Source organism: Saccopteryx leptura, chromosome 1 (assembly GCF_036850995.1).
Source record: "Saccopteryx leptura isolate mSacLep1 chromosome 1, mSacLep1_pri_phased_curated, whole genome shotgun sequence".
Taxonomy (NCBI): domain Eukaryota; kingdom Metazoa; phylum Chordata; class Mammalia; order Chiroptera; family Emballonuridae; genus Saccopteryx; species Saccopteryx leptura.
The window spans coordinates 30889165-30914121 of NC_089503.1; the positions used below are offsets into that span (position 1 = coordinate 30889165).

The 24957-nt window shown below is 38.0% G+C and overlaps 1 protein-coding gene across 1 annotated transcript in view; it reads left to right on the plus strand.

Moving 5' to 3' along the window:
* Nucleotides 1-24957, plus strand: part of DCDC1 (doublecortin domain containing 1) — a 394396-nt gene that overhangs the window by 201907 nt on the left and 167532 nt on the right. Inside the window, 6 exon segments of the mRNA XM_066360544.1 lie at nt 2269-2403; nt 4903-5021; nt 13237-13297; nt 22669-22803; nt 23251-23408; nt 23630. Of these exon segments, the coding sequence (XP_066216641.1) occupies nt 2269-2403; nt 4903-5021; nt 13237-13297; nt 22669-22803; nt 23251-23408; nt 23630 (609 nt within the window).

Below are 24957 nucleotides of genomic sequence, written 5' to 3' on the forward strand. Positions count from 1 at the left end.
CGTGTGCATGCACACACCCCCACACGCACACACAAAGCATATTATGTAGCAGATTGTCAGAGCACTTTTGTTTTTCTCAATTCCAATTTTCACAGTTTTTTTTTTTTTTTTATCTTCCCCGCCTTCATCAATGTTTGGTCTAAAGTTAAGCTATCAGATTAAATTAAAAAGAGAAAAGAAGGTGAAGTTGCAAAGAGAAACGTCCTGGCCAGCGTCAGTTTTCAGTGTATCAGAACCTCCGACTTGGCAGGATATTTATTTTCTCTATAACATAAAGTGAAGCTGAGTAAGTGGTCCTGGCTGTGTCTGGTCTACGTAGAATCACTTGGGAACTGTCCAGCAAAGTCTCTCTCAAAGAACAGCATGGTGTTGATACTGGGTGCCAACCCAAGACAGACACAAAGGACCCCTTCGCTCTTCAGCAATAAGCCAACTGTTAAAAGATTAAACCATGTTGTGGAGATAACAAGAATTTAGGCGCTGGCAGCAGGTGCTGTACAAAGAAGCAGTTGGCAGGACGTTCCTTCTGTCTGACTAATTCCAGTCAAAACAATCTTCTTCCCAGTTGCAGAGGGGAGTTTTGAGTGTGACGGCAACTTGAAGTTAGGAGGTTGAGTAAGAGTGTTACTTTAAATGCTGAGTCCTGTGGCGGATGGATTAGTAGAATATGGTTTATCATTGTTCAGAACCTGTGGGGGATTCCCCTCCTGAATCCAGCCACAATTGGCTAACTGAAGAATACACACTCAAAGAGCTATAAATCAAATCTGCTTATGTGGTGGGGTGGCTGTATTTTAAAATTTTTATTTTCACATGTAGGGATCCTACAACATTTTTTTCTTTTGAGAAGTAGCTATCTTCCATTATAGAATAATTACCAAATATGTTAGTTGTATTCTTGCTATGGTCTGATCACATTTCAAAACTATTGCCCTTTAAATTATCATCTAATTTTTGTATTTAAAAAAAATAACTTGCCACCCAACAAAATTTTAGTGTTAGTATGGATTCAGAATAGACTTTTTAGTATTAGAAAATGATTTAAATTGGTATTGAAGCAACATCATTTATTGGGTTTAAAGCAGAAACAGGCATGTTCCCATAATCCTATACAAAAAAATATTGGGACTTACAAGCTTAGCATGACAACTCACAGAAAGTGATCATGTAAGTTAGGAGACACAGTATTAAATGGGAATAGAATTCCCACAGGTGATGTGAATGCCTGTTAATTTGACAATCAAGTCTGAGTGAAGAATGGTTGAATGTGCACAATACCTGTGACATATGTAATCTGCTCACAAACACAGATGCAGCGTCTTCCCAATTAGTCCCCTCCTGTCCATTCGCCCAACTCTCACTAAAGTCTCAACTCACATCCCTTTATCCTTAGGAGATTGTGTGGGCTCCCAACTGTTCCCCTTGCCTTTGATGTCTCCATTCTGTGATTCATTATGTCTACCCTTGCCAGATCAACCTTACTAAAATTTGCTGTAATCCAGCCTCTTCTGCTTGATGGCATTCACTGGTTCCCTACTGACATCTAACTCCATAGCCTTACCCTTGACATCTTCTATAGTTTGGCCAAATTTATTTTTTGAGCCTATCAAAAAATCCTAAGGTACATCGATCATAACGTCCTTGCCTTTACATGGAATATTTTCGTAGGAATCTTTAGTCTTCCTATCCAACTGTCTTCACCCTTTCAGGCCTGGTGCAGACGTCACTTCTTTCACGATACTCCACTTTTTGTGGCTCCAGCAGAAATAAGCCTACCATTCTTTGAATATCTAGAGTACTATTTAATCATCCATCTGGAACTTAACACAAAATTTGTGTGTGTGCAGGTGTGCGTGTGTGTGTCATTGTCTCTACTGTTGTGAGTTTCTTTAGGGCAGGAAAAATACAGGGTGGGGCCAAAGTAGGTCTACAGTTGTGAGTACACGGGGCACAGAGTTTATTCTCGTCTTACTGTCCATCAGTTATTGTATCATCTTTCACCTGAACAACTGTGAAGCTGCTTCTGTTCCACTGAGTATTTTATAATATCCCACACCACGTAGTCCAGGGCTTTGCCTATTAGATAGAACTGGGGCTCAACAACTATTAATCGATTTGAATCAAATGGAATTGTGCACTACTCTTTCAAAAGAGCCCTCTCTATCAGAAACGTAATGTTCCAGGATAACTTATTTTTGGGCAAGTGTATGAAGGAAAGGTCATTTTCAGATTCTAAGTTTAAAAAGCATTCTTGTTCTTATGGTGCAGGTGGATCCCAATCTCATCCTTTATGCCTCAGTTTCCATTGGGAAGTGGGGTTCCTCAAAGAGTGAAGTGAGCAGTGGGTGTCAGCAGGTGCCATCGACCCTGTGGCCTGCAGCCAGCGTGTGGCTGATCACGAAGGTACCCAAGACTGTCTGCTCTCCCTGAGTGACTGCCCATGCTCGCCAGCTCACCACGTGCTCCAGTCCCCACTGCTCACGCACACGACATGCAAGCGAAAGCATGAGCAATTGTTGCCCGTTAAGAATGCTACTTCTCTGCACTTGGTTCGTCTGGTGCAGAGGAATTCTGTAGATCTCCATGTGAGCATTCAGTTCACTTTCAGATGTGCTGATTAGTTTATACTCCAGAGTAGATTTAAACCCAGAATAGAGCTTATGGATAGTCCACAGGCTGACTGACCATTTTCATGAGATGTGTCTGGAGGTCATTTGTTTCTACTCCTTGTCTTCACTGTTGCGCTTCCTAGAGCCTGGTGGATTAGCTCTGTATAATGACAGCACACGGTCTTCGTAAGGACAATGTAGAAGAAATCTCTGAGTATAAAATACACATTAATACTCACATATCAGCACTACTTAATTTTTTTACTTTATCATTTTACTTTTGGATCTAATTTAAATTGAGAACATATTATTGACCCCCCCCTTACTATTGAAATATGTTGTGTGACTGCCACCAAATATTTATGTCTGTAGAGAGATGGTGCAGCTGGTATCCACCTTCTTGTGTCTTCTGTAGTCCCCTTACTATAGACTGACTTTGCTTCTTCTTAGTACTTCCGTGGTGTAGAGTCATCCGGGCAAGTTTGCTGCTGCTTAGTTTGGGGTTGCGGAGAGGAGATTGAAACTCTTTTCTCAAATGAAATTTTAGACTTCCCTTTATTGTTATTTTTAGATTCTCTGAGAGTTAAAAACAAATATGTAGAGTAATTAAGGCATAAAGGTACTAAAAACTATTATTCATTTTAAGTAACAAGGCTGAAAGAGGTTAAATGAGATATTTCTTAAATCTGCTTCCAACCTGGAGACTCTAACTACTAGTCCTTTTAAAGTTGTATTTTGTTTCTGATTTAATAATACTATATACCATTTTATTAAGCATGTTCTATATTTAGGCATCATATCCACCTTTATTTAACCTCATATAAACTGTGTAGGTTTTAATTATCTAGCTGAAAAACCTGAGTCTAGTTAGTGGCATAGAAAAGATCCTTGGTCTTTCTGACTTCAAAACCCAGGTTTTTTCACTGTAATAAAGCACACCGCTCTGTCTGTGACCAATTTAGGAGCACGGTAGAAGCACTTGAATTTTAGCACTGCCTCTGAACACCTGTGTGAGTTCAGGTGCGTGACCTCAGTCAGAACCGTAGTCTTCTTGCCTGAAGAGTTAGACTCAGGGTTTCCTAGATCTCAAATTCTTTAATTCTGTGGTATCTGTTTCTAGAATTTTATGATGCTGAAAAACTTGTACTTGGAAAAAATTTTAAAAATAATTGAAATGCTTACTGAAAAAAGTATGGGTTTTAGCATTAGATCAGAACCGGACTGGCTGGTGCGAGCTTGGGAAAGTTACCCAGCTGCACCGGGCCACCGCCACCTCGTCTATAGAGTGAAGTTAGTCACACCTGTCTTGCACAGTTACTGTGAGGATTAAATGAGAAAGCATGTGTGAAGGTCAAGCATAGTGTCTGGGACCCAGAAAGTGCTTAATAAATGGTGACACTTTCCTCACCCCCAAGCAGGTCACTTCCTGCACGGAGAAGCATGATCAAACAAGGGTTCCATTCAGTGCTTATTAGAACCAAAATTTAACAAAGAATAGTTTTCTTCAGTCATCATCTATTTCTTTCCCACACAACAAAACACTGAGAAATAAAAAGGACATGCTAACAAGAAAACAATTTTGAAAATATTTTTAGATTGGATGTTCTGGATGTTTTTTCTCTTTTTTTTTAAAAAAAAATTGAATCTTTTTTACCTGTTAAGATGGAGAATTTTGCCTGCCACAAATTCTCAAATGTGTAAATAAATTCCTCAGTTGTCGTTTATTTAAAATGTTAAGTTGATTCACTAAGAAAATTGTTACATGGCTAGTCAGACAATATGCCCAATCAATTTCCTTATTAGAGAATTCTAACAGTTAAAACAAAGGCAGTTCCCAAACCACCTTAAAATGTTTAACCCATGGTATTTAATCCTGGAGTAAAACTTTAAATTGGTAGGAAGGGTAAGGATTTGTTTCAGTCTTTTTCAGTTCACTGCACTTTTTTTCCGTGCATACATATTTCCAGTAAGCTCTGTAGTTATAACAAGTGACATGTGATGGACCCCAAATCGCTGCACTGTGAAATATGCACAGAGAAAAGGACATATGAAGATATCAAAGTCTGTTTTATTTTGCACTGAACTATAAAATGCCACCCTTGTCGGACAGGGAAGATCACTGATTCTGAGCATGGCTCACTGACTGCTAAGTTGTGGGTAGTGTTTCACTTTCGGCAACTGTTAATATCCAGGGTTATTCAGGCATAATGACCTCACTATTTGTGACACATTGTTGAATTTTCTGGTTCTTTTAACTTATTTAGACCTTTCTCCCCTCTCTATTCATTGGAAGGCTGGGATGATCTTGAGCCGAGCGATTACTCAGGGCTGCCTCGCTATTGGTCATCCAATCAGAGTCATGGCCACTGAGGGAACATCACTAGAAGGATATAAATTAACCCTTCAGAAAAGGTCATACTTATACGTTATTTAGCTCAAAACAGGAAATGTTAATTTTGAGATATCTGAGCAGTCAGGTCATGAGCTGCCTGGCTTAAATGGAATATTCATCAGGTGTTTAAACTTGTGTTCATAGTATCATTATTAATTTTTCTAACCTAAAATCAACTTAAAAACGTATCCCACTTAGTTTGGGAGTGTTCCGTAGACATTTTGAAAAGCGAAATGTTGGCCTTCAATATGTACCTATGTTGCTGACAAGCTGCTGCTTTACACTATAATTATTGGAGCTAATTACTTTATATCTATTTTGATTGCTAATTAAAAACTGTAATGTTCTGTGTGTTTTCCTAACCTTTCCTCCATCTTCTAAATGTATCATATTGAATTGTGAAAGAAAAGTCAAGGAAACAAAATATCACTAGCTTGTAAGACAAGGCACTAAAAGTGTCCTGTTTGTTTTTTCCTGATTTGAGATTATAAAATGAAAATTTAAAAATAAATTAAAAAAAATTTAGCTATGAGGAAGAAAATTTATTTATATTCAACAGTTTGGAAATATTGTTTCTAGATGCTTTCATTTTCCTTGCTCATTTGTCTTCTGATTTCACCTGTGTTGACAAAAATAAGTCCTGTTGTACTTCAAGACTTAGAAAACTATTACCCAACTGCTTCTGGATGGATAGGCAGTTAGTTTGTGCTTAGGGATGAAACCAGAACCAAGGCATTTAAAGACCAGAGAACCTAGCCTAGCCACTAATACAGAAGGTGAATTGTCTCCAGTATTCAAAACAGATTGTCCAACAAGTATTAGAATATCACATAATGATTAGGAATATGTTCTACAGAGTCAAATTCACCTGAGTAAATTCTTGCTATATCTTGTACTCTAGCAACAATTAATTTCTGAGCCCAACACTATCCTAATTTCTTTAGATGATATGGTCACATTTAATTCTCACAACAAACTGATAAGGTTTGTTATTGTTACCTCTATACTAGAGGAAATTGAGGCACAGAGAAGTCAATCATTTGCTCAAGATCATACCTACTGAGTGGTTGGGCAGGAATGTAAGCATAAGCAGTCAGACTCTATAATTTAGTCTTAGCCACAATACTACACTGCCTGCATGTCAAAGGCTAGTCAGACAATTGCCAATGATTGCCAAGTATAGCCACAGATATCTCAGTGGATTAGTAGGGTACATTAATCGAGAAACACAGACATTAGCTTGGCAGCGCACAAACCAACCAAAGCTAGTAGCATCCTAAGCACACAGTTCCCAAAGAAGGATAAACAAACCCAAAGCAAGTCTCAGTTTGATGTGGCGCTGTCTGGGGAGTGGGATAAAAGATGTCTGGAGCAGAGTCAATGCTATCAACTGGAGCCATATTGAGAGTCACCTTGTGATGATAATGACAAGACCAAACGATAACCAGGCAAGCAACATGTGTTTAATATTTGAAAATCAATCAATATAAGTCACCACACTGGCAAGCTAAGCAGGAAAAATAATATGCATACCCAAATAGATATAGAGAAAGCGTTCAACTAAAGTCAACACATCCATCTCTAATGAAAGCTCTCAGAAACTTGAATAAAAAAGCACTTTGTCAATATGACAGAGGACATCTATGAAACACCTACAATTAACATACTTATGATGAAAGACTGAAGCTTCCTCCCTAAGATCAGAAAGAAGATAAGGTTGTCTACCCTGCATTATTCTTCAGCATTGCATGAAAATGTTAAGCCTTTGTAAGAAGGAAAGGGAAAGCAAAGGTTTCTAGATAAGAGTTGAATAAGTAAAACTGTCTGTATTTTCAGGTGACATAATTTTCATGTAAAAAAATCCTGTAAAAGCTACAAGAAGTTCTTGAGCTAATAAATATATTCTCAAATTTGAGAGCTTGAGATTAACATGCCTATATTGGCTACAGTTCTATAGATTAGCAATAGATGATTGGAAAGTGAAATTTAAGAATACCATTTACAATAACATCAAAAGTGTGACATACTTAAGGATAAATCAAACAAAATATGTTGCAAGCTTGTGCATTGAAAACTACAAAACATTATTGAGTGAAGTTTAAGAAAACCTAAATAAATGCAGGTATATAGTGTGTTCATGGATTGGAAGACTGAGTATTGTTATATGTCTGTTCTACTCAAATGATCTATTTATTTAGTGCAATCTCAATTAAGACCACAGTATGGTTCCTTTATAGAAATTGTCTAGCTAATTTTAAAATTGGTGTAGAAAGTCAAAGACCTAAAATAGTCAAAACAATTTGAAAAAGAGCAAGGTGAGAAGACCTATTGTACTTGACAAGACTTACTATAAAATCACAGTGATTAAAATTGGTGTGCTCTTAGATCGATGGAACAGAACAGAGCGTCCCGGAACAGACATACATATACATGGTCAATTGATTATGACAAAATCCAAGGAAAATTCAGTGGAGAAAGGATTTTTTAACAAATGGTGATGAAACAACTGGCATATTCACATGTAAAAAATATATATGAACTTTGATTTCTTCCTCACACCATAGAGAGTAATTAACTCAAAAAGAATCACAGACCTAAATTTAAAATCTAAAACTGTAGATACTTTAGATGAAAACATAGGAGAAAATATTTATGGTCTTATATTAAGAAAGACATTTTTGATCCACAAAAATATAAGTTGATAAATTGGACTTCATTAAAATTAAGAAATTCTGGTCCTGGTTGGTTGGCTCAATGGGTAGAGTGTCAGCCTGATGTGTGGATGACCCAGGTTTGATTTCCAGTCAAGGCACACAGGAGAAGCGACCATCTGCTTCTCCACTCCCTCCCCATACACCTTCCCTCTCTCTCTTCTCCTCCCATAGCCATGGCTTGATTGGTTCCAGTGAGTTGGCCCCAGGTGCTGAGGATTGCTCCCTGAAGCCTCCACTTCAGGTGCTAAAAATAGCTTGGTTGCCAAGCAATGGCCCCATATGGGCAGAGCATGCCTGGTAGGGGGCTTGCTGGGTGGATCCCAGTAGGGGCACAGGTAGGAGTCTGTCTCTCTGTTTCCCCTCTTCTCATTTAAATTCTACTCTGAAAGACACTATCAAGAGAATGAGAAGACAAACTTCATACAAGGAGACAATATTTGCAAATAGTGTACATTTGCAAAATTCACATGTGCATATCTTGAGAAAATGAGCAAATAAATTATTTGGACAGATACTTAAACAAGGAAGGTGTACATACGAAAAGATGTGCAACATCATTAATCATTAGGGGAATGCAACATAAACCCACAGTGAAGTACCACTACATATGTAGCAGAATGTCTAATGCTTAAAAGACTGGCCATACCAAATGCTGGTGAGGATGTCAGCAATTGGAACTCAGACTTTGTTGGAGAAATATAAAATGGTTCAGAGTCACTTTGGAAAACTGTTTTCCATATTGAACATGAATCTAATTTATTACCTAGCCATTCCACTCCTAGAAATCTACACAGGAGAAATGAAAACATATGTCATAACAAAGACGTGAACACAAATAGTCATAGCAGTTTTATAAAGCCAAAAGTAGAAACTAAAAACAACCCGATAAATGTCCATCCACAGGTAAATAGGTAAATAAGTTATAGTAGATCTATTTGAGAGCATATTACACAGCAAATAAAAAAGAATGAACTTTTGATATATGCAACAATTATGAGTGAATCTCAAGGTAATTATATTTAGGGAAAGGTGTAAATCCCAAAAGAGTATATATTGTTTTATTCCACATATATAGAACTTCAGAAAATGCTAACTAATCTAGAAAGCAGGTCATTGTTCAGAGATAAAAAGATGGGTAGGGAGGAAAAGGAGGGATAGAGAAGGAATACAAGGCAACTTTGGGGGTGATTTTTTGGGGGTGATGGATATGGATATGTTTATTATCTTGACTGTTCTGATGCTTTAGCAGGTATAACATGTTTCAAAACAGCAAATTTTACATTTTAAATATATACCTATCAATTGTACAGTATTTATAATATTGTAAATATTGTATGTTAATTATTTTTCAGTGGTTATTTTTAAAAAGAACAACAACAAAAAAACGCTCAAAGAAAACAAAACAAAAAATCAAATTGATGGATAAGCAGTAAGTGATTACCTGAGAGGGGAACGGTGAGGGAAGACCAATCTCAGCGGGGGAGCTGGTCCATGGTTTAGTTCAAAATGGCGGGTGTTTTGGAAGATTTTACAGATCACTTGATGAACATGTGCTTCACAGCCAGGCTCTCCCTGAGCTGAGTGGATACTCAATCTAGCACTGATGTGGTCTTATACCACTGAAGGTTCCATCCTACTCTGGCTAGCATTGTCCTTGAACTGGGTAGGACTGAAGCCCCGGACTTGATGTTCTTTTTGCCTATGGAGAACAGAGTATGGAAAAGGAAAGAGAGGAAAATCTAAAACATTAAAAATGTAATTTGAAAAAAAAAAAGCTATTTCCAAAAAAGGATGAGGTTTACTTTATTTAAAAAGGAGGGAAAGGAGAGAGAGATTGAGAGAGAGAGAGAGAGAGAGAGAGAGAGAGAGAGAGAAGGAGGGATGCACAGGAGAAAGCATCCCTGAGCAAATGAGGATCATTTTCCTTTCATTAGTGCAACTTGCTTTTTTCTGAGAAGCAAAATCTACTGTAAGTTGGAGGCAAAATAGCAGAAACTGGAAAACTAGAGCTTCTCATGAACTGTGAAGCTACATTTTGTTTTTTAAAAAGCAATGAAGCCCGACCAGGCGATGGCGCAGTGTATAGAGCGTCGGACTGGGATGCCGAGGACCCAGGTTCGAGACCCTACCAGCTTGGACCCAAGGTCGCTGGCTTCAGCAAGGGGTTACTCGGTCTGCTGAAGGCCCCCGGTCAAGGCACATATGAGAAAGCAATCAATGAACAACTAAGGTGTCGCAACAAAAAACTAATGATTGATGCTTCTCATCTCTCCATTCCTGTCTGTCTGTCCCTGTCTATCCCTCTCTCTGACTCTCTCTCTGTCTCTGTTAAGGAAAAAAATAAAAAAGCAATGAAGACCAAGACGTACCTCAACTCCGGGTATATATTAATACTTTGAAATGTGTTCCTTTCCCAGAGCATCTGAAGTGCCTGTGTGACATTTTTTTTTTTAACATAGCCATATGTCATTATAAATAATAATAAATATTCTCAAGTGACAGTAACTTCTGGAGACATTTTCTTTCTTCTTCTAAGTAGTATAATGTAATTTTAACAAAAGCTATAAATCAAGACACAGCTTTTATATGCTAACAATAATAGAACTAGCACTTACAGTAGCAACCTGACAACTCACAAAGAATATTGTAAACATATCATGCCTCATTAGTTCATTTGTGTCTCATTTGGTGTCACTCATCTGATTCTTATTCAATAAAGCAAGTGCTGGCATGTGTTCGTCTCTTTAGTATTTTTCTGTGATGTGCATCTGACCATGCGTAGATGAAAGGCAGAACAATGATGTCGTTACCGAGTAATCGGAAAATCATAAAAATTATGAAAATTATAAACTTCAAAATCAAAGATATTTTTTCTCCTGAAGACTTTTTGATCATCTTATGCACAAACCAAAAAGCTAAAGTTCTTCTTTAGGCCACCATTACATGTTAATGTTCCTTAATTTTTTAAAGAATGTGGTATGTAAGATCTGGCCATAGTGTTAAATTCTTAAACTCATTAAAGCAACACACACACACACACACACACACACACACACACACAGAGGTTAAATTAGACTAAATACTAGGGACCTATAGATTATGTTTGGCCTGCACATTATTATAGTTTTCTAATTAGTAAGCCTATAGATATAGAGAGATTTCACACAAAAATACATAATTCTGTTGTTTTGTTCTGTTCTGTTTTGAAGTCAGAAGAGTGGGCTGCTCTGGACTTTCATTCTCTCATGACACCACTCAAACAGGGATGGATTCCCCTTTGGATAGGACAAACACCCTCCAGTGTGCTGTATTCTCTATGAACCCCAATACCAGCCTCACACTAGCTCTGGTCTGCTTTATTCATTTCCATTACCTGCATTCAATAAGAAATCTTGACTGGTTTTCTTATTTCAATGTTAATCTTTCTGTTACACTTTTTTGTGTCTACTTTTTTCCCCCACTGAGGTCTTGCTGGAAATAGAATGATAACTGGCCAACATTAATCTAGACTAGGTTAAACACTTCTTAAACAAATACCATTGAACACAGCGAACAAGGGTATCTGTGTAATGGTAGGTAAGTACACAGATAGAAAGATGGACAAGTAAACAGACAGCACATCACCAGGTATCAGAGAGATTGGAAATTATCTCCTTGGTCCAGTCTTAAAGTTTAGGGGACTAAGAGATCTGTTGAAGCAGAGTGACAGACTCTTTCAAGTACACAATGTAGAAAGGGCTGTTTGCCATGCATTGGAACACTTAAGTAATATTTAAACATATAGACAACACCATTGGAAATGCCAACATCAAGTAGAAAATTACCCATGTGTAATTTCATAGCATGTGCATTGATGGATGAAACTTTACTCTTACTATGTTGAGAATTATCAAGTGGAAATACCTTTCCCCCATCCTCTGTGGATCCTACTTTTTCTCCAGCTGGCATTGGAAGATACCAGAGCCATTTGAAGCTGTCTGGGAAGATAGAGTTGTAACTGTGAAGCACGGGGATAGTCCTCCATACAATTAACTGGGAAACGATGACCATGAGCCTATGACATTGCCCCCAAACTGAGATGTGGCTGTGGGATGCCTTCTTGCTCCTACCCTCTGATTAATGGAATATTTCAAAGGAAAACTGTCTTCTTAGATAACAGTGGAGCTTCTTTTTTTCCCCTTTAGTAAGTAGAAATAAAAAGATCTCTAGAAAGACTGCCTCCCCTGGTAACTCTCACCCTACCCAATGCTGAAAGTGAGCAACAATTATATTTGTCTAAAGCCTGAGAATGGGATTCTTAGCTTAGATATCAGTTAAACTTTGAATGATGTTCCATAAAAAATATTTTACCTAATATTAGAACTCTTCATTATTCTCACATCTCTGCTTCCCACTCCTCCATTCAAATTTCACTCTCTTTAGTAGTGTCATGGTTCTCTTTATTAACCAGATTTGACATCTAAGAATTAACCAATCTGTTCTCTCTAACCTCCACCCCATTTAGTCAATCACCAAGTCAGTTCTGCTTTCATAATATTTGATGTAGGTAGCTCTTTCTTACTTACCTGCTCTCATCATTCTTGTTCAGTGTTTTTGAAGAGCTGGACCATAGTCTACACAAATCCAGATTCCCCAGAGTTCTTATCATTAGAATCACTTGCAGTATCTATGACTGTGGATTCCTAGGGTATAAAAGTCTGAGACATGCGCAAGAGTTGTTCACATGTTCTTCTGTAAACTAGATGTGGGTGAAAGGCTAGTGTTCTTTAAAACAGTTTTGGACTGCTGCGTTTCCCTGTTCTGCCCAGATCATAGAGCTCCTGGCTTTAAGCATTACCTGACAACTTTTTCTCAACCATTGATGATTCTGTCAAAACTCAGAGGCAATCAGAATAGTCTTCTTTAACATCCCCTTACCCTTAATTTCATTCGTTTGTTCTATATACTTGTGTAAGATTTCTAAACATTAATAAATACCCGATTAGTTAATTTAGGCATGATTAACTTCATCACATTTTAGTTTTTCTTTCTCAGACTTAGCTCAGAAAATGTGATGTTTCTTAATGAAATTTTCTGGTTGTTTCAGAAACAGGTGCCTGAGGTTTCTAATTTTCCATGGTATGTTTTCCCACCCCATTTCTTAATCCTTAGACTTAATTTCTATATTACTGAAGATTTTTTTTTTTGGGAGGGGACAGAAATTTCTATTCTATTCTTGATGATTTTATTTAGTCTCTAAAATTCTTAATCACTGTTGCCATCGGTGTAACACACACACACACAACACCGCCATTTCCCCTCCCCTGACACAAGACTTCGCAGCACTTTGGGTACCAAAGAAATCGGCTGTCTTAGGGAAGGCGTTAGCTACTGAGGTAGCAGTGATGACAGTGGAATCCTAGGCAGAGTGTAGGCAGTCCCCCTGCCAGGCGATATGAAAAATGATGCTTTTATTTGAAACCTACAGGATGTTTCAGTGTGGAGAAAAGTTGTCAATCTCTAAATTACATTTTCACTACAGACATAAAGAAGATGATTCTCAGAGGTGGGTGTTTGGAACTGACGGCTGCATTTATTCTAAGGTAAGGACTTCCTAAGCCACAGCTTTGATTTCTCAGTTTTTCTGTTCCCAGATTTGTATAAAAGCCACTATCTATTTCTGAGAGCAAGAAATGATTCTTTGTGCACAAATGATTTTACTCTGTACCTAGAAGTTTATTGTTTTAACTTAATTCAGTACTTTCCTTTGAGATTTTGTTTGACTTTAAAACACTAGTTTTCCAAAACCAAAAATAATTTTCTGCAATTTATTGTTGTGAGACAACCAGCATTTCAGGTCATCAGGGGACTGGCCTTGACTTCTCATGATTTCCTTCCTGTTCTGTGATCCCAAGTCTACGTGGAATGTTGATCAACCATTTGTACTTCAGAAAAGCAAACATTAGATTCACATCATTAGGTATCTTTAGTGTTAGTCTCAGAATTTCACCATCATTATTTCAGAAATGCTAAGTTACTAGAATGAATGGAATACATCGTGTATTGATTTTTTTGAGCTGCTATGACAAAGTACCACAAACTGGGGCCTTAAAACAACAGAAATTTATCCTCTTACTGTCTGGGAGACTGAGTCCTGAGCTCAAGGTGTTAGCAGAGCAGCGCACCATCTAAATCCTTTAGGAGAGGAGTCTTCCTAACCTCTTCATCTCTGGTCATCTCAGACTTTCCTTGATGTGTGGTTGCAAAACTCTGATCTCTGCTTCCACCTTCCCGTGGCATCTCCGTTTGTGTCTGAGTCTTCACATGGTGTCTCTCTGTGTACGTCTGTGTCCACATTTCCCTCTTTCAATGAGCATACAGGTCATATTGGATTAGGGCCCACCCTAATGACCTAGTTAGTATTCATTTCATTATATCGGCAGAGACCTTATTTCCAGGTACCAGGGTTGGGGGTCAGTTACAATTCAACCTCTAACACATAGCATGCCGGTTATCAATATTGTCCCCCTCACTTTCAGATGTACTGTTTGTTGCCTGGCACCAACTTAGAAAGCTTCACAACAGAGTACTGCCAGTGGGCACCTTCTTTTTTTTTTTTTAGCGAGAGAGAAACAGGAAGGAAAAGAGATGAGAAGCATCAATTCTTTGTTGCAGCACCTTAGTTGTTCATTGATTGCTTTCTGATATGTGCCTTGACCAGGGGGCTACAGCAGAGCAAGTAAGGTTGCTCACACCAGCAACCTTGGCCTTCAAGTCAGCAACCTTTGAGCTCAAACCAGTGACCATAGGGTTATGTCTCTGATCCCACGCTCAAGTTAGTGACCCCACACTCAAGCTGGTGAGCCCATGCTGAAGCCGGTGACTTGGGGTTTCGAAGCTGGGTCCTCAGCATCACAGACTATTGCTCTATCCACTGCACCACCACCTGATAACGTGGGGCACCTTCTTATGAATGGTTTCCTGGAGCATATTTCTCTTGGGTGGCTTCTTAGTCCCTCCTGTGGACAGCTCCCTTGAAGGCAGATTTACTGTGAAGCCTGTAGCATCCACCGGGTACGAGAACAAACGTCAGAGACTTTCAGGAGTTTAGATGTTACTTTATTGGCCAGTTTAACCTGCGCAGGGGCGAACTCCCAAGATGTCTGGAGACACCGTGCTCACGAGGAGCTGCAAACGGAAGCCACACCTGGAGCTTACAGCCAGGCCCTTATATATCCTAAGTGAGTAAGCATATACAGAAGCAGATGTGGCAGTTTAGCTATTGGCTAGGGAGGTCACACGCAGCATAGCAACAGGGGCCGGCATAGCAACAGGGGCCGGTTTTAGCTTAGTGGTGAATTTCAAACCTAAACTTCTGATAACGGTCTCTGACCTTCTTTGTTCCCAGCCTCACAGGAGCCATATCAGCACTTACTGTTCCTTCAATAGTTACACTCTTTGGCAGCCCCAGTACTCCCTGAATCTAACAAAGCCCACCTCAGGGACTGTGACTTCTTGTGAGCCAGGGCTGGGCCCTCGTCGATGGGGTCTGATCTCAGCCTTGGGGCAGGCCTTCCCCTCCGGCTGCTGTCTCAGTCCTAGAAATACTGGCTGTTCCTCTGTCTGCTAGTCAGATGTTCATTAGCGTCCTCTTTATCTCTTACTGGCCAATGCTGTCACTCTAATTCTCTGTTACTAATTGTATTTGTCCTGTTCAAATTACTATGCTGTTTCTATCTCCTTATTGGACCCTGACTGATAAACATAGTAGCTTTATTTCTCTAGAATTACATAGTTCAGCTATCATTTCATGACAACCTCCAGCATTTTAGAAATTGAGAGAGTCTGATGGAGTTTAAATTTTAAAAGTATCATAACAGCATTTTCCTGAGTGGTTATTTGTTGGCACACTAGCTAAACTCCCAAACCCCACTCACTTATTCAACGAGGACTATATACATTTAGCTTCATTCAAAAGCAGGGAATTAGACGCAGCCATCACATGTCAAAGCATTGTTAAATTTTATTATTCTAAATTCATTCTGAGATTCACCCTGCTTTCCCTTATCCTATTTCTGACTCCACTGCATTCCGGAACTAGAGTGAGGCTCTTGGGTGGAGGAATGAGAATCGCAGAGAAACCAAAGCTTGTATATTTCAGTACCAATCAAAAGTAAAATGTGTGGACTGTGCTGAAATATCCCTCTGCCTCTTTGGCCTCTACCCATATGCAGGGACTTCTTTCTTAGATACCTGTGTGGAGCTGACTCCTGTTACCCAATAATGTTAACTCTGTCTTCTGTAAGGTCTTCCTTCCCACCAACAGGCATAGAAGAGCAGGACCAAAATTTAAGTGTCTTTTTCTTCTTTTCTCTTCCCAAATTAAGATAACTAAAACATCTACTACTACTGTGCTGTTTTTTCCCCTCTCCTTATTTCACAATTTATAATTTTCTAATTATTCCTAATAGTAGTATTAATATCTAGCAAATAATACATATTTTGTGTTTCAAGCATGTTACTTTAAAAAAAGATTTTATTTATTGATTTTAGAGAGAGGGGAGAGAGAGAGAGAGAAAGGAAGGAATGAAGGAGCAGGAAGCAACGACTGGTAGCAATTGCTTCTCGTATGTGCCTTGACCAGGCAAGCCTGGGTTTTGAACCTGTGACCTCAGCATTCCAGGTCAACACTTTATCTACTGTGTCAATATATGTAGGCCCAAGCATGTTATTTTAGAGAGAATTTTGATTCTAAAAATTTTAATGTTAAATTTCTAAACATAAATGCTGATTTTTAAAATTAGTTATTCCAGTTTCACAGAGCAAAACTATTTTCTAATGAAACATTTCATTCTTATGGAGGTTTAGAAATTTTAATTAGATCTAAATTTAGTCATATCTAAACTATATCCATCTAGTTAAGGCTAAAATGGAAGATAATTTGATAATTATTTGCAGCTGGATCATAAATGGAGCTCATTCCATTCATTTTTTTTTAAAAAGAATTACTGCTTTAGGATATTAATAACTAATCTTGGCTCTACCACTGATTAGCTGTGTGGCCTTAGGCAAGTCATTTAACCTTTCTGAGCTTCACATTCTTTGTCTGCAAAATAGAGATACTCACACCAGCATTTTGAGTATTTGGCATGGATTCTGGCCTATCAACAGATTCTGGCATATTGATTCTAGCTAATCAATAATTTGTAGCTATTAATGATAATACGACTGAACAAATTTAAATATAGTATTTCATTGTTTTTACTTGGGTAGGTTTATTTTCTTTTGTTTGTTTGCTTTTAATGTTAACCATCCTTCTATTAATTTGCAATAAGATAAAGTTAGATTACTTCCATTATACAAACCACTAGTTTCAGCTAAATTAAATATTTAAACTTAAAAAATGGAACCATAAAATAATGAGAAGAAAGCATGGGTTGAAGAATGTAGCACATGGTACTGTGAGTGGATATCTTTTTGAGCATGCAAAGATAGAATCTATAAATAAAAAGACTGAATATATAAAAATTTAAAAAGTTCTAAATCTCTAATAGCATAAGAAAAACTATAGCAAATAGAGAAAATCTTTACAATATAAATGTCAGAAAATGGAATAATACTTAATATATAAGAAGCCCGACATAACAATAGAAAATTATAAACAATTCAATAGAAAAACAGGCAAAGTACATGAAAAGGAAATGTATGATCGAAGAAAAAGTAAAATAGCCAACCAAATAGAAAAGTTCAACAAGAACACACAATGAGATAAAGACAGTCTATTCAAAAAGTGGTGTTCAGAAAACTGAACCAATATAGTAAAAAACAATGAAACTAGATCACTTACACCATATATAAGAATAAACTCAAAATAGATTAAAGATGTAGATGTAATACTTGGAACCATAAAAATTCTAGAAGAAAACACAGGCAGTAAAATCTCGGACATTTCTCCTAACAGCATTTTTTTTTGACATATCTCCATGGACAAGGGAAACGAAAGAAAAAAAATAAACAAATGGGAATACATCAAATTAAAACACTTTTGCACAGCAAAGGAAACCACCATTTAAACAAATGATAACCTACTGAATGGGAGGAGATATTTGCCAATGACATGTCAGATAAGAGGTTAATATTTAAAATTTACAAAAAACTTACAACATCCAAAAAACAATTAAAGTGGATAGAGGACCTGAATTGGCACTTGTTCAGAGACGAAGATGGCCAATAGACATATGAAAAGATGCCCAATGTCGTTAATAATCAGATAAATACATATTAAAATCACAATGAGATTTCACCTCACAACTGTCAGAATGACTATCTTCAATAAGTCAACAAACAAGTGTTTGAGAGAATGTGGAGAAAAGGGAACCCTTGTGCACTGCTGGTAGGATTGCAGATTGGTGCAGCTACTATGGAAAACACTAAGGAGGTTCCTCAAAAAATTAAAAATGGAAATGCCTTAAAACCCAGAGATTCTGTTTCTGGGTATATAGCCAAAGAAACCAAAAACACTGGCTTGAAAAAAATATATACACCCCTATGTTCATTGCAGCACTATTTACAATAGCTAAAATCTGAAAGCAACCCAAGTGCCTATGAATAAATGAGTGGATAAAAAAGTAGTGGTATATATATGCATGTATACTTGGCCATGAAAAGGAATGATGATATCTTACTATTTGTGACAGCATGGATGGATCTAGAGGGTATCATGCTAAGTGAAATGTTAGACAGAGAAAGACAAATACCATATGATTTCATTTATATATGAAATCTAAAGAATGACAAAATAGAAACAGACTCATGGATACAAAGAACACACTGATGGTTGCCAGATGAGATGGGGGTGGAAGGGCTGGGTGAGAAAGGTGAAGGGATTAAGAAGTACAGATTGGTAGTTACAGTACTAAGTAGTGATGGGGACATAAAGTACAGCACAGGGAATGTGGTCAGTAATATTCTAATAACTATGTGTGTTGCCCGGTGGGTACTGGGCTACCAGGGTGATCCCTTTGTAAGGTCTGGGACTGTCTAACCGCTATGCTGTACACCTGATACTAATACAAAATAATACTGAATGTCAACTGTAGTTGAAAATAAAATTTTAAAAAATTCAGCCTCACTAGAATTTAAATAATTGTAAAACAGTGAGATAGTATTTTTCTCCCTATTATTGGGGGAAATCATCCAGTGTTGATGAAGATTGTGAGAAAAAAACCACTCATTTATACATGTATTACAAATGTGTTTAGTACATTTATATTACAAATTATCCCCAAAATAGTAACTTTTTTTTTTGTATTTTTCCGAAGCTGGAAATGGGGAGGCAGTCAGACAGACTACCGCATGCGCCCGACCGGGATCCACCCGGCATGCCCACCAGGGGGCGATGCTCTGCCCATCTTGGGGCGTCCCTCTGCCACAATCAGAGCCATTTTAGTGCCTGAGGCAGAGGCCACAGAGCCATCCTCAGGCCGGGGCAAACTTTGCTCCAGTGGAACCTTGGCTGCAGGAGGGGAAGAGAGAGACAGAGAAGAAGGAGAGGAGGAGGGGTGGAGAAACAGATGGGCACTTCTCCTGTGTGCCCTGGCCAGGAATCGAACCCAGGACTCCTGCATGCCAGGCCGACGCTCTGCTACTGAGCCAACGGCCAGGGCCAAACATAGTAACTTAACAGACATTTATTATCTCACCATTTTGGGGGCTGGGAACCTGGAGATGGATAGCCAGGTAGTTCCAACTCAGTCTCTCATGAGGCCTCAGTCAACCTAAGACTTGACAAGGCTGGAAGGTCTGTCTCTTCTACACACACGTAAGCTTTTGACTGTGTAATTCACTCATTTGAACTGCACCATTTAGTATTCCTCAGTATATTCACAGGTTTGTGCATCTATCACCATGTCTAATTTTAGAACATTTTTGTTCTCCATAAAATATACCTTGTAGCACACACCTCTTTCCTCCACTCTTTGTATCTCCCATCCCAGCCCTGTCTGCATCTATAGATTTACCTGTGTTGGACATTTCATATAAATGGAGTCATGCAGTATGTGGTCTTTGATAACTGATTTCTTCCACTTAGCATAATGTTGTCCAAGTTCAACCATGCTGTATCTTGCATTAATAATTTATTTCTTTTTATTGCCAAATAATATTCCATTATATGGAAATATTGCATTTTATTTATTATCAAAAAATGAAAAATTTGTATCCACTATTTTGACTACTGTGAATAATGCTTCTATGAACATTTGTAAGGAAGTTTGTTTGTGGATGTATGCTTTCTTTTCTCATATATATAACTAGGAGTGGAATTCCTGGGTCATATGATAACTCCGTGTTTAACATTGATGACTGGCCACGCTGTTTTTCAATGCAATTACACCATAATATATTCTTACCATCAACATATGAGGCTGGCTTCCACCTTCTTCACATCCTAATGAACTATTGTTATTCTTTGTCTTTTGATTATAGACATCCTAGTAGGTGTGAAATGGTATCTCACTGAGATTTTGATTTGTATTTTCTAAATGACTAGAGACCTTGAACATCTTTTCAGGTGTTTATTGGCCATTTGTATGCCTCCTTTGAAGGAATACCTCCTGCTAAGATCCTTTGCTCATTTTCAAACCGAGTTATTTGTCTTTTCATTATTGAGTTGTAAGATTTTTATTTATTTAAGATACCTATCCCTTATTAGACATATTATTGCATATATTTTCTCCCATTGTGTAGGTTGTTTTTTCATGTTCTTGGTGACATTGTTTATGGTACAAAAATTTTTAATTTTTATGTAGTATAATTTATCTTCTTTTTCACTTCTACTTTTGGTGATGTTACATTTTTTTTTAAAAAAACCTTGATTTTGTAGAGCAGTTTTAAGTTCATAGCAAAATTGAGTGGAGAGTACCAAGTTCCTATACACCCCATGTCCACACACACACTCACCCCCCCACACACACACTCCCCCACTATCAACATCCTGCACTGGAGTGGTTCATTTGTTACAACGGATGAACCTATATTGACACATCATTACCAAAGTCTATACTTTACAGGAGGTTTCACTCTAGGTGTTGCACCTTCTATGGGTTTGGACAAATGTATAGTGACATGTATCCACCATTATAATTTTAACCAGAATAGTGTCACTGCCCGAAAATCCTCTGTGCTTCACTATTCATCCCTCCCTCCCTCCTAACTCCCAGCAACCGCTGATCTCTTTTACACAAATCTGTGTCCACAGATTTGCCATTTTTGGAATGTCATATAATTGGCATCATACAATATACAGCCTATTCAAGTTGGCTTTTTCACTTAGTAACACGCATTTACGGATTTGGAGTTTCTTACAATTTTAACATTCACATTTAGTTATACATTTTTAAAAAAGATTTTATTTATTGATTTTAGAGAGAGGAGAGCATGAGAGAAAGGGAGGTGGGAGGAGCAGGAAGCATCAACTTGTAGTAGTTGCTTTCTGTACATACCTTTGACCGGGCAAGCCCCGGGTTTTGAACTGACGACCTCAGTGTTCCCGGTTAACTGTTTATCCACTCTGCCACCACAGGTCAGGCAGTTGCACATTTTCTAATGGAGGTTAATTTTTCAATATCTCTTTTCCTAGAACAATATAAGGACCTTAGTGCCCTTTAATTATTCACTGAACACCTTCTCATATATTTTATTAGAATTTTAATAAAGAAATTTATATTATACTTGAGGCTACACATCTAGACTTTATGTCCTAGTACAAGCTGGAGGACACTGAGCAAGCTGCTTAACCTCCCTTTGTCTGTTTTTTTTTCCCTTTAAAATGGATACAATAATAAAACTTATTTCAAAGGGCTGTTGCAAGGATTAGAATGTAAATATATTGTCATGTCGGAAATTACTTTGATACAATGGTATTCTCCACATATACTCCTAGATATGCTATCTTAGAGGTCATGGAACAAAACGGTACATAGATCAAATTAAAACTCTCAAATCAGACTTAAAACATATAACAAAATGTATGGGAAGAGAGATGGCTGGGTTAATACACTTAAGGTGCAGGTGGGTTTTGAAGGGCCATGCTGCCTGCCTCTCTGCAATACCCACATATCCTCTCTTCATGGGGCATTACCCTGCCCTGCTAACGAGGGGGTTACAAGCACCAGAGTTGAAATTTGCACAAGGGTGCCTGAGGCAGGGACACATTTGCTCTACCAGAGAGCTGCATGGCAAACACACTTGGCCCGTAACTGTGCTCCCCAGTTAGCCCAAGGGGCAGCTATGGATTTTATCCAGCAGAAGATCCAAAATGAGAGTCAGTAATGGGTGGCCACTTAAAGATCTCATGAGTTTTATGGGTCTCACGTGCTTCATTGATGTTTAGAGTATAACATAAATTCTTGTTGCTTTGTCATTTAGTAAATCATGACTATTAAATGTGTATTTTTTGTTCTTCTCCTTTCTATCTATGTTCATATACATATGCTCTAGCTCTCCTTACTTTCTGTCTGACACTTCTCAGGCTACTAATTTAATCATATGTGCTTAATGCAGCTAATGAATTTCATTCGTCCCATTTGTCTTCCAGAGTGGAATTGAATATTCCCAAACAATACAGCAACTGCATATTACATATATGCTATGTCTTTACAATACCTTTTATGTAGAAGTAACTCAATAAATACTAGCTGTTATAATTAATATATAACATGGCTTTAGTATTTTAATCTTATCTAAGGGTGAAGATTCTTGATCCAGTTAAACTTGATCAGATTGAACAACTAATTAGAAATCATAGTATTAAAATTATTTGCTTTATTTTGATCTGGAGTTGATAACCAAGCGCCAAGTTTATTAGCCACACGTTTGTACTATTAATCTAATTTATCCTCCCATCATTCTGGTTGTATAGATTTTTGGCTGTTGCTTTCAGGGCTAGTATTACATTTTCCCCCCTCTCCTACAGGCGTATCCTCAGTTCGTTCTGACCTATCTAGAGGAGCTCAGTGTGCAAACGGATGTGACCCCGACAGAGTATCGCAGGCACCGTGGTGTCCGGACCACAGCTCATCCGGAACATGGCAGCAGCCTAGCAGAAGAGGTCAGTGTGGTGAGCCAGAGGCGAGACAGAAACAGATTTCTAAAAAGTTTTTTGAAAAGAGACAAATATTCAAGTTGTTTTCAGGAGGCAAGCAAGAAAGCACAGCTTCATGTTACAGATTGTTTAACAAACTATAAAAATGATCCCTGAAAGTATAGTCTTCAGATTGTTTAAAACCATACACGGGATATATATACTGATATGTACATTAATATTTACATAAATACATATTTATATAAACATTGTTTTATGAACTCGATAGTGACACACTAACTCTCCTTCTGACTGCCGTCTTTAGTTCTGGCCGAATGCAAATAATTTATCTGCAGGATGAAGAAGACTGAGGAAGGACCACGAGAAGTTGAATGCTAAATTTTTGGCATATACAGTTTAGATGTTTCCACTCAATGAATATTAGCTACATTATTTCTATATTTTATTTATTAGGTTTTGCAAAAAAGTGCCAGCATCCCTGGTTTGAAGCAACTGCCAGAGCCCTCAGACACCCATTTAATGCCAGAAGGTTCTCTTGGGGAGACAGGGCGGCTGGCGGTGGCACTCGTGAGGGGACTGGAAGAGAAACATCCCAGGGCTCCTGCTTAGAGGTAGGGCACCGCCAGCACGGAGCTTTATTGCTCAATGACATTCCATGTTTTCCTTCAGTTTCATGTAAGATTGATTTCTTGACAATTATTGAAATATCTCAAAAGCCCTTTGGCTTTCAAACACAGCAGTTTTCAGGTCACATTTGATCAAGAGAGGTGACATTTATGTGTATTTCATTAAAGATCAATGTATGGTATTGTTGACAAGCATACTTAGGAAGGGTTGCTGTCCTGGGTCTCACTAAAATACTCTGAAATAACATAATTAGGGTAAGACAGTACTAAGCATATAAACAATTGTGGAAATACCAAGAGGTCTTTAAGAAAGCTATCGTCAGAAACACCCTTTAAGTGTTACATGAGAATATTATATTTATACGTGAGGATGAGTGCACAATAGATGGTCTTAAGTAGTGATAATTTAACTAATTGGCATATTTTCTAGAACTAGAAAAAAATAATCAGTGATTTTTGCCAAGCAATTGGATGGAAGATGAAAACTGTCTCTGATCCTCTTTATTTAATTAGAAAAATAGCACTTATTATTATTTTGTTGGGGTGTGGTGTTATAAATTGCAAAATGACTTCGTAACCTGCAATTTTAATGTATAATTGTTTGAAATTGACAATTGATCGAAGTACTCTTAAAGAAGAAATACAATTCTTACCAACTCATTAAAGTTTAAGAGAATTCCTAAATTTAAATGTTTTAACTGTAGCTAGAAGTGTCAACTGCATGCAAAATAATGACAATATTTGTTTTCTTTTTAAAGCTCTTTTTTTCAGCCAGCTTTTTGATACACACAGTTGACATATAGCAGTGTGTAAGTGTATGCAACATGACAACTTTTTATTTCAATTCAAAACTGCCTTATAGTCTGAATTTACATAGCCCTGCCGCTGAATCTGACAGGAAGAGACCACTTGTTTTTTTCCTGATAATGAAAGTGACTCTTCAATTTATTGTTCAATGTAACCTCATATCCTCTGGTTTTGTTGTTTTTAGTAAGAAAGGGCATAGATAAAGAAAATAACAGACTTTGAACCTGACTGCCTCAGAACGTGGGGGTTTCCTGGAACTGCATGTAAACGTGGGTTCCAGGTCTGCTTTCTCTCCTGCTTGCTCTCTAATTAGACATAATGTTCTCAACTCACTGGTGCTTCACAACGGGACCACAAGGCTGCTGCTGGACATCTCGGACACCCTCCGTCCAGGTCGCTAGCTCTAAGTCTCTCAGGAGCAGTGTTTGAAGTTTCCATGTAAAACAGGAACTCAGGAAATTCTGGGGCACTGGGGAACTCAAGTACCGTTTTCTGAGGCCGTTATTGACCCGTCTTTACAAACTCATTTGGCAACCATTCCTTTTTGAGAGAATGCTGGGGCTTGTCATTCTACCTATACTCAGAGGCACAGGGTCCTTCTACTCTCAGAGTTCTGAAGCCTACATGGTGTTATTGTGTTTGTCCTGTGCTGGCCCTGGCCCTGGTCTGGGTGAGTCTATGTGTGGGCACCCCAGGAATAACCCACCTACTTTTCTATGACTCCCTT